Below are 10,401 nucleotides of genomic sequence, written 5' to 3'. Positions count from 1 at the left end.
TCTTAAAATTCTGACTTTTTTTCCCTTCAAATTCTGGCTTTTTTTCTTAAAATTCTAACTTTTCTTTCTTAAAATTCTGTCTTTTTTCCCTTAAAATTCTAACTCTTTTTCCTTAAAATTCTGACTTTTTGTCTTAAAATTCTGTCTTTTTTTCCTTAAAATTCTGACTTTTTTTCCTTAAAATTCTAACTCTTTTCCTTAAAGTTCTGGCTTTTTCCCTTAAAATTCTAACTTTTTTTTCTTAAAATTCTAACTTTTTTTTCTTAAAATTCAATTTTTTTTCCCTAAAATTCTGACTTTTCTTTCCTAAAATTCTGTCTTTTTTCCCTTAAAATTCTAACTTTTTTCTTAAAATTCTAACTTCTTTTTCTTAAAATTCTAACTCTTTTTCCCTAAAGTTATGGCTTTTTTTCCTTAAAATTCTAACTTTTTTTTCCTAAAATTCTGACTTTTTTTCTTAAAATTCTGACTTTTTTTCCTTAAAATTCTAACTTTTTTCCCCTTAAGATTCAAACTATTTTTCCTTAAAATACTGACTTTAAAAAAAAAATTCTAACTCTTTTTCCTTAAAGTTCTGGCTTTTTTTTCCTTAAAATTCTAACTTTTTTTTCTTACAATTCTAACTCTTTTTCCTTATAGTTCTGGCTTTTTTTCCTTAAAATTCTAACTTTTTTCTTAAAATTCTAACTTCTTTTTCTTAAAATTCTAACTCTTTTTCCCTAAAGTTATGGCTTTTTTTCCTTAAAATTCTAACTTTTTTTTTCTTAAAATTCTAACTCTTTTTCCTTAAAGTTCTGGCTTTTTTTCCTTAAAATTCTGTCTTTTTTACCTTAAAATTCGAACTTTTTTTTTCTTAAAATTCTGACCTTTTTTTTAAAAAAAATTCCAACTTTTTTCCTTAAAATTCTATCTTTTTTTCCTTAAAATTCTAACTTTTCTTTCCTAAAATTCTGACTTTTTTTCTTAAAATTCTGACTTTTTTTTCTTAAAATTCTAACTTTTTTTCCCTTAAGATTCAAACTATTTTTCCTTAAAATACTGACTTTTTTAAAAAAATTCTAACTCTTTTTCCTTAAAGTTCTGACATTTCTTTCTTAAAATTCTAACTCTTTTTCCTTAAAGTTCTGGCTTTTTTTTCCTTAAAATTCTAACTTTTTTTTCTTACAATTCTAACTCTTTTTCCTTATAGTTCTGGCTTTTTTTTCTTAAAATTCTAACTTTTTTTTCTTAAAATTCAATTTTTTTTCCCTAAAATTCTGACTTTTCTTTCCTAAAATTCTGTCTTTTTTCCCTTAAAATTCTAACTTTTTTCTTAAAATTCTAACTTCTTTTTCTTAAAATTCTAACTCTTTTTCCCTAAAGTTATGGCTTTTTTTCCTTAAAATTCTAACTTTTTTTTCCTAAAATTCTGACTTTTTTTCTTAAAATTCTGACTTTTTTTTCTTAAAATTCTAACTTTTTTCCCCTTAAGATTCAAACTATTTTTCCTTAAAATACTGACTTTAAAAAAAAAATTCTAACTCTTTTTCCTTAAAGTTCTGGCTTTTTTTTCCTTAAAATTCTAACTTTTTTTTCTTACAATTCTAACTCTTTTTCCTTATAGTTCTGGCTTTTTTTTCTTAAAATTCTAACATTTTTTTCTTAAAATTCTAACTTCTTTTTCTTAAAATTCTAACTCTTTTTCCCTAAAGTTATGGCTTTTTTTCCTTAAAATTCTAACTTTTTTTTTCTTAAAATTCTAACTCTTTTTCCTTAAAGTTCTGGCTTTTTTTCCTTAAAATTCTGTCTTTTTTACCTTAAAATTCGAACTTTTTTTTTCTTAAAATTCTGACCTTTTTTTTAAAAAAAATTCCAACTTTTTTCCTTAAAATTCTATCTTTTTTTCCTTAAAATTCTAACTTTTCTTTCCTAAAATTCTGACTTTTTTTCTTAAAATTCTGACTTTTTTTTCTTAAAATTCTAACTTTTTTTCCCTTAAGATTCAAACTATTTTTCCTTAAAATACTGACTTTTTAAAAAAAATTCTAACTCTTTTTCCTTAAAGTTCTGACATTTCTTTCTTAAAATTCTAACTCTTTTTCCTTAAAGTTCTGGCTTTTTTTTCCTTAAAATTCTAACTTTTTTTTCTTACAATTCTAACTCTTTTTCCTTATAGTTCTGGCTTTTTTTCCTTAAAATTCTAACTTTTTTTTCTTAAAATTCAATTTTTTTTCCCTAAAATTCTGACTTTTCTTTCCTAAAATTCTGTCTTTTTTCCCTTAAAATTCTAACTTTTTTCTTAAAATTCTAACTTCTTTTTCTTAAAATTCTAACTCTTTTTCCCTAAAGTTATGGCTTTTTTTCCTTAAAATTCTAACTTTTTTTTCCTAAAATTCTGACTTTTTTTCTTAAAATTCTGACTTTTTTTTCTTAAAATTCTAACTTTTTTCCCCTTAAGATTCAAACTATTTTTCCTTAAAATACTGACTTTAAAAAAAAAATTCTAACTCTTTTTCCTTAAAGTTCTGGCTTTTTTTTCCTTAAAATTCTAACTTTTTTTTCTTACAATTCTAACTCTTTTTCCTTATAGTTCTGGCTTTTTTTTCTTAAAATTCTAACTTTTTTCTCAAAATTCTAACTTCTTTTTCTTAAAATTCTAACTCTTTTTCCCTAAAGTTATGGCTTTTTTTCCTTAAAATTCTAACTTTTTTTTTCTTAAAATTCTAACTCTTTTTCCTTAAAGTTCTGGCTTTTTTTCCTTAAAATTCTGTCTTTTTTTCCTTAAAATTCCAACTTTTTTTTTCTTAAAATTCTGACTTTTTTTTTAAAATTCCAACTTTTTTCCTTAAAATTCTATCTTTTTTTTCCTTAAAATTCTAACTTTTTTTTCTTAAGATTCTAACTTTTTTTCTTAAAATTCTAACTTTTTTTTCTTAAAATTCTAACTTTTTTTCCCTTAAGATTCAAACTATTTTTCCTTAAAATACTGACTTTTTAAAAAAAAAACTAACTCTTTTTCCTTAAAGTTCTGACATTTCTTTCTTAAAATTCTAACTCTTTTTCCTTATAGTTCTGGCTTTTTTTCCTTAAAATTCTGTCTTTTTTCCCTTAAAATTCGAACTTTTTTTCTTAAAATTCTGTCTTTTTTTTCTTAAAATTCTAATTTATTTTTCTTAAAATTCAGACTCTTTTCCTCAAAGTTCTGGCTTTTTTCCTTAAAATTCTAACTTTTTTTTCTTACATTTCTGTCTTTTTCCAGACATGACTACAATATGGTGTTGGCAGACAATGAGATAGAAGTTTTTAACCTTAAAGTTGTATAAACTAATAATAAATTGTATTTCAGGTGTTCAGTGGCTGCCGGTATTAAACAGTACAAATGGGAGTACTGAGTCACACCACCCTGACACATAAATATCTGAAATAAATAAATATTTTCCGACATGACTCCTTGGCTGGAAATTTGGCTGTAAGTGCTGAACATCTGCTCTGCGGTTTGAAAGAGACGTCTCACTGCAATGGTACAGCAACAAAGTCAAGCCACAGTTTTAAAACATAATTTAATTTAATACGTTTATCTGCCACAAACACAAAATCACATTGACAATCTACAAAAGATAAACAAGTTAAACACACATCATTGGTCCTCTGTGACATTCAGTAATTTAAAATAGTTTTCTTTGGCTACAAACACCTCGCAAACACACAACAGCTGGGAGAGTCCGAGCGAGCTGTCACACAGAACTACCAGGGCCACCAGTGTTTTCAATGGCACGACTCCATCCGAAACGAGAGGAGGAAGCTGCTCTCCGTCTTGCTCCAGCTGTGCTCTCTCTAAACATCTCTACGTCAGCTGAATTAAACAGTCGGATTGCCGTTCCAACAGATTGAGTCATTTTCTACAAACCCTCGCGTCTTTGTTGAAACAAGGCAGTTTGGATGACTTCTCTGAAGTTTAAACATTTCTTTAGACGAATGTGCAGTGACACCTGGAACACCTCGAGTACATTTAATGGACATCAGGCTTAACTCTCTCTCTTAACTCTGAACTATTGATCATATCGGACAGTGAATGTCAGCTGAAGAGGACAGATTTTAGTTTGGCGTCAAGCAAATATGTCAAATCTTTCAGATTAATTAATTAAAATCCTCCTCCATCAAAGGAGTGACTCTCAAATCGAGATCTGGTGACCTCCAGGAGGTTTGTGTAAAGTTTTTAGATTAAATTTAAATTATCTTGATATAAAATATATATATTTTACAAAAGGCTTCATAGTTCGCTATATAAAATATTTGCTGCTCTTACTGTACTCATTTTGGGGAAGCTGTCCCAGCTGAACTATGAACAGTTGTGTCACTCCTGCCTGCTGACTCCTAGCACTAATTTAAACAATTATGTAGCTAAGCTGTAACGGCACTAAAATGCAGCCACAGAGCTAGACTGCGACAGATGACAACTCTGCCGGCCAACTAAGACTGCGGTCAGCATTTTATTTCTATGAGCTAGCAGAATTTCAAGCTTCAAGTATTATGGAGCTGGTGCCAAAATGTTGCTGCCAGGCTGTTTTGATTTATTCCTAAATCATGGAAAAAGACAGGTTTAAGGCTCAGCAGCATCCCGATTCCACAATTGTTAAGTGTCTTCAGCTTTTCATGTCCATGTGTGGGTCTCATCACAGGCTTGAAATAGAAGTCCGACATTACAGTACTCTTCTTTCAGTCTATTTGTTCCTTCCACTCTCAGGAGGACGCAGTGCCGGCTCTCATGACCCTGAAGAGCGCGTTGACGTTGTTGCTCTTGATGGCATCTCGACAGGCAGAGATCACTTGGTTCTTGGGCTTACCCACTGAACAGAAGGAGAGATATGGACACATTAATTTGAGGAGACAAGACATGTATGTAAGATGTAACAGCACATAAAGTTTGTCTTCTTAAGGACCTCCCTTGTGTGTTTTGTTGTTATTGTTGAACACATATTTGCATCACTGCCAAGAACAAAATAAATGCCACAGTTCCCAGTTAATGTTTTGAGGCTAAATGTTCAGAACCAGTTCTGGAGAAGACAACAAATAAAATGAAAACATGCGGTCACAAGTGCCTCATCTACCAAAAAGATCAAATACTGTAGTTAGGGGTGCGTTTCCGGCCTTACTCAAGGAGTCTGAATTAAACGTGCAGCCAAAAATGTTTTCACATTATTTACAAGCATAACTGTGAGAAAGTAGTCACCCACCCAACATTAGCAAAGCTTTAGAGCCCAAAAAAATGAACACCAGTGCGTCACAAGACACAATGTCCAATCACGAAGACACTAGAGAGACCTGAATCCATGAATACACCATGTCCTATAATATTGATCATCTGAGATAATCTCTGACATGCACATCCTCCCTCTCCTACACAAAGCCTGTCAGCACACATACGGTACAGATGTACACATGAGCACACACAGAGGCTCACCTCGTAGTCTACCAGCCCGCTGTATGGCCTGGTTGACAGACTTGAGGCAGGCCAGTAGCGCGTTGTGGTTGTTAGAGCGGATTTTATACTCGTTGATCAGATCCCGGTTTAGGTCGTACAGCTCTCTGTAGCGCTTCTTCATAGTTGTCCTGCAGATGGAAACAGAGAAAAATCGGTCGGTTTGGTCCAGAGGTAAAAGAAAAAGCCCGGCTGTGAGCTCAGGTCTATGACAGAGAGTTTGTCCACGTGTTTCCTGTATCTCACATACAAAGATTGTAATCTAGCGTCACTCAATGAAGTGTCAGCGTATTTTGTGCTGACTCACATGTCGACCATTAGACGAGCGTCCTCTGCCTGCACCAGCATGTTCCTGATGTAGTTGGAGTGGTCAGCCATTGTTGCGGTTAACTTCTGATGGACGGAGTGGAACTCATCCACCTACAATACAGATATTTAAAACTTAAACCAAAAGTTCACATTCAAAACATAGCAGTGTAGATGTAGCAATGTGTTCTGAAATACGAGTGGAATAAACATCATAAAATAAAATTCAGAGATTTCAATCTGATTAAGACCTCAGTGAGCGTCGTACGTAGCTCCTCAAAGTATCCGGGGAAGTCTGCTTCTGCTGACAAGTCCTCGATTGCCAGGAAGGAGGCTAGCGATTGGACCAGATCTCCGGCCAGGTCAATGTCATCGGTTCTCAGAGTGATCTGATTCAAATAAGAGATTAATTAATCAAATGATTTGAGCTGATTTGCCTTCAGCTTCTCTAGCTTTGTGTACAAATGTATAACATCAAAAACCAATGATTCTGAATTCAGGTTATAGATGAACACACAACTGTACCTGTCCATTGCTGGCCATGCTGATAGACAACAGTCCGCCTCCTCTCAGTGAATTAAAAGTAACGTCAGGACTGTCGACCCCCTCTGGAAGCAGGAAGTTCTGATTCAGCCACATTACCACCTGCACACACAAACATAGTAGAGATCAGATTTCAAATAACAAACATATCCTGGCACGTTATTGCCTTGAACATGCTGTGGGACTTTCTGAGAGACACCGTGACAGCCTACCCGCTGAGGTCGGTCGTTGATGCTGAAGGTGACCCTTCCTGGTGGCGGAGCGGCCGAGGAGTCGGCTGTGATGTCGTACATGGAGAAACGAGGCAGCTGACGTGTAATTTCAAACACGTGGAACTGGGTGCTGGAGGAGACAAAGTGCAGAGAAGGTGAGAAAATGGAGGTACAGAGCACGCATGCTCGACTTACTCGAAACCCACTCACCTAGTTTTCCCTCCAACAAAGGCTTTGATGTGCAGATCTACTGGAATATCTTTTGGGGGGACGATGGGGACTCGGACACAGCCCGACAGGTTCTGGGTGCTGGGGTGGACAACGTGACTCTCCCCCTCAAATATGCCCTCTGCGAAGATGAGCACTGCACGGATAATAGTTTCTAGAGAGGAGAGAGGAGAAGTTCAGGGACTTATAAGTATTTACTTTATGTCTGGGACATTCTTGAAGTTCTTAGCCGGTGTGCTAAAAACACTTGGTACCATTTGGTGTTGAAATGCTGAGCTCTACATGAGCCTTCTGGGCCTCTGTGGCAGGTCTCACTGACAGCGCTGTCTGGAGCTGAGTGTTGGCTGGTATGACACCAATCCCACTGTTTGTCTCTGACACACCCTGAAAGAACAGTATGGTTTGTGTAGATGTTAGTATATGTGATAATATAAGGACCGATGTTGATTAAGAATCATCGAATTAGTGACAAAGTGACCAAAAAATAAATGAAAATAGGTGAATAAATGCACGTACCTTGGCATTCTCTTCATAATTGCGTAGCTCCAGCATCAGATTCTGTCTGCGTTGGCTGAGCTCTCTGATGAGGTCCTGTTCAGCACTGGAGTCCATGAGATTCCCTTTAAGGTCCTTACTGGCTGGCAGGTAACCACGGACTACAAGACACACATTTACAACACTGATGAGTCTCACTCCGAGCTTAAAGAGTCAGTTCTCTCAAATAATGTTTAGTATATTTGCATGGGCTCAGAGAAATTTGTAAAAACTGTATCCACAAACTCACACAATGGTCTGAATTGAACCAGTTACGACAACATACCCTCTCCCTCTATGGAGGTGCAGATAAGCTGTTGCTGTCCATCCAACCTGTAGTCTCCCTCCACGACTCCGGCCACGGAAGATGAGAAGTTATCTTTGAAAATGACCTCGCCTGTGCGGTCGCTGCGAGCGTCAATCTGGAACAAAAAGGAGAATGACTGAAGATCAACTGGAGATGCTATAGGAATGAACGAGTTCTTGTGTCCAAAAATAGAACAAGTCACATCTGTGAAGCGTAAGAGGTTGTGCGCTGACCTTTCCATTCGACCAGCCAGTGATAAGCTCCACCACCCCGTCAGCATTCAGGTCGAAGGCATGGATACTCATCGCATGATTCTTCGACTGAAAGGGGAAAGAAAATGGAGACACTGTTTAATGAAGGCATGGGAGTTTGTAAATGAAAAACCCTGGTTAAAACATCATAATCATGCAGACACAAATGGTAAAGAACACATAACATATCACACAGTTAAAACATGATAAAGAAGGGAGAGACGGACAGACGCGTTCAGAAGGAAGAGCTGATGGAGAAAATACTACTGCCTTATGGTTATAAGGATGATATGTTTGCCGTACCTTAATCCTCCAGTAGCGAGCGGTGCGGTCGTAAACTCCCACAGTGCCATTGGCCAGGGCATAACCAAATCTGCTGCCATGCATGTGGCACAGTGATGTTACTGTCTGTGTGAGGAGGGAAAGAGGGGAAACTTACAGTGCAGCACAAGACAGATAAGACAACATAGGAGACAGAACTAGTGACCATGCAACAATTATGATTAATATTCTGTAGACACATTATTGTTAGTATTGATGTATTTTCTAAAAAAAATTAAACACATTGCATCGATTTTACCTCGTTTTCAGTCATCTCAGACACAAGCTCGTCCTCTTTGAATACCCTGATGTCAAAGTCTTCCGATCCTACAAGAAGCTGTAAACACAATACACATTAGTTGACAAAATTAACATGAATGCATCCGTTATTTTCTTTTATAACCATTTTAAAGTAGAAGGCTTTAGGAACAGGAGACAAGCAACAGTACTCCATGTATGGAGCATGTATGTGTCTCAGGCTGCCGGTCAGGACTTACCTCGTTCTTCCCATCCCCGGTGAAGTCACAGAGCACCAGAGATCTGACATTGTCTCCAGTTACCTACAGACAAGATCGAGTGAGAAATTTGCAGGAATGATTCACCTTGAAATAAATTTAAGATCATCGCAATCAAAAAAAAAAATCATGTAAAATGAACAGTCCAAATCAAACAGACTGACTAGAATATAACAAATGAAAAAGTGCTGTTGACATACAAGTTAGAAAGAATATACTGTTAGTTAGTTGTGTGTTATATTGCTATTCAATACTTCTCAAATGTAAATGATTCAAATGTCTTAGTTCTTACTGTCCAGAAGTGGTCATTGCCCTCGTAGTCAAAGCCCTGCAACGCACAGTTCCCTCCAATGATGGCAAGAGGATTCGGGATGTCCCCGAGTTTCCCTAACACAATAGCATTGGCCCCATCCGTCACCTACACCAACACACACACACACACACCAACACACACACACACACACACACACACACACACACATTCATTATTTTTTTAAAAAAAGTGGTTTAATGTTTCAACCAATGGTGGACAGTTCGTCCTGAAAATCTCTGAGTTTTGGTCCATTTCAGTGGTTAATTTGCCATCAAGCCATGCTTGTTTTAACTAATGCAGCTCAGGGTTCATGAACTTTTGCACCTACATAAGTTGACCAAAAAAACTCTTTAGTCTTGACCTTAAATAAGGAAATCAGGGTGAAACAATCTCTCCTTGACTTGACACTCGGGTCACTTTTTTTCAGTAGGTTTTTATACTAAAACGGACGTATTATTCAATCCCGTCTCTCTTCTCTTCAAAAGGTTTTTATCACAACCCTCACGCCCGTGGTCAGAGACCTGCAGCCCACCGACTGAGCCAGAGCAACCAGGACTTTACATCTCCTCTGCTCAACATCAACCAGGCGTTACTTGTCTGACGGCAGGAGCGCTGGGACCGAACACCACCGGGGACACACTGTTGGTGGGGTCCCAAACGAACTGCTGGCTTATGACGTCCATACAATGCTGATATATTCTACACGAGAGGTGATGGAGCTGAGGGAATAATATGTTCTGCCTACCTAAGACAAACTAATCACAATGAAAACAAGTATATTGCATTACAGAGGTTAGCGCTCCATGCAGTGTTTTCTGTTATCTTTCTGCTTAACCCTATAGATGATACCCTATATGTTTGGTTCAATTAGTACTCACCTTCCCAGTATTCCTCCAACTATTGTTTGATGTTTTTCTGTCTAAATTTAAAAAAAACAATGTGTACCCGAAGCTACTGATGATGAGGAATTAGTTTCTGTGCCAATTTAAATCAGTCTATTTTTCTGACGACTTGTGCTTTGAATTGGGACAGTGGTCAGATACTGTCAGAGCGCAGGTCCCAGGAGAAGTTGGACTAATGAGGGGACCCCCTTATTTGGTTATCTTAACTCCTTTACCATGCATTTAGCACACATAGTATTATTGGATATATTTCCAGAAGATGCATTGTGTAGCACTTTTCTGGGGGGAAAAATGTTTTGTGTGTGTCTAGAAAAAGAGCTGCTTCCACAAAGGTTTTGGCACATCGTCCATAACTATGTTTATTGACCTCAAGCACGTGATTTTAATCAATGGCAGACCAGAGGTGTGTAGGAAAACACCAGCTTTAAGGTTTGTCAGCAAATAGATAACTGAAGTGAAAGATTTACCTTTCTGTATTTCTTTGTCTGTGTAGAAATTAATTGTTTCTGTT

The 10,401-nt window shown here is 36.2% G+C and overlaps 1 protein-coding gene across 3 annotated transcripts in view; it reads right to left on the bottom strand.

Moving 5' to 3' along the window:
- Window positions 1-3,532: 3,532 nt before the first annotated feature.
- The window catches only part of bbs2 (Bardet-Biedl syndrome 2), a 10,738-nt gene continuing 3,869 nt past the window's right edge, over window positions 3,533-10,401 (bottom strand). For all 3 annotated transcript variants that reach the window (XM_019256191.2, XM_019256192.2, XM_019256193.2), the window contains exons 4-18: window positions 8,968-9,093; window positions 8,658-8,720; window positions 8,420-8,497; window positions 8,143-8,247; window positions 7,822-7,908; window positions 7,568-7,703; window positions 7,264-7,403; window positions 7,002-7,131; window positions 6,730-6,901; window positions 6,520-6,649; window positions 6,290-6,409; window positions 6,016-6,153; window positions 5,766-5,878; window positions 5,441-5,589; window positions 3,533-4,826 (exon numbers count right to left, since the gene is read on the bottom strand). In XM_019256191.2, the coding sequence (XP_019111736.1) occupies window positions 4,720-4,826; window positions 5,441-5,589; window positions 5,766-5,878; window positions 6,016-6,153; window positions 6,290-6,409; window positions 6,520-6,649; window positions 6,730-6,901; window positions 7,002-7,131; window positions 7,264-7,403; window positions 7,568-7,703; window positions 7,822-7,908; window positions 8,143-8,247; window positions 8,420-8,497; window positions 8,658-8,720; window positions 8,968-9,093 (1,794 nt within the window). In that variant the 3' untranslated portion in view covers window positions 3,533-4,719. The remainder of the gene's footprint in view (window positions 4,827-5,440; window positions 5,590-5,765; window positions 5,879-6,015; window positions 6,154-6,289; window positions 6,410-6,519; window positions 6,650-6,729; window positions 6,902-7,001; window positions 7,132-7,263; window positions 7,404-7,567; window positions 7,704-7,821; window positions 7,909-8,142; window positions 8,248-8,419; window positions 8,498-8,657; window positions 8,721-8,967; window positions 9,094-10,401) is intronic.

This window comes from Larimichthys crocea, chromosome XXI (genome assembly GCF_000972845.2).
Source record: "Larimichthys crocea isolate SSNF chromosome XXI, L_crocea_2.0, whole genome shotgun sequence".
NCBI lineage: Eukaryota > Metazoa > Chordata > Actinopteri > Sciaenidae > Larimichthys > Larimichthys crocea.
This window is presented reverse-complemented; position numbering and strand designations above follow the sequence as displayed.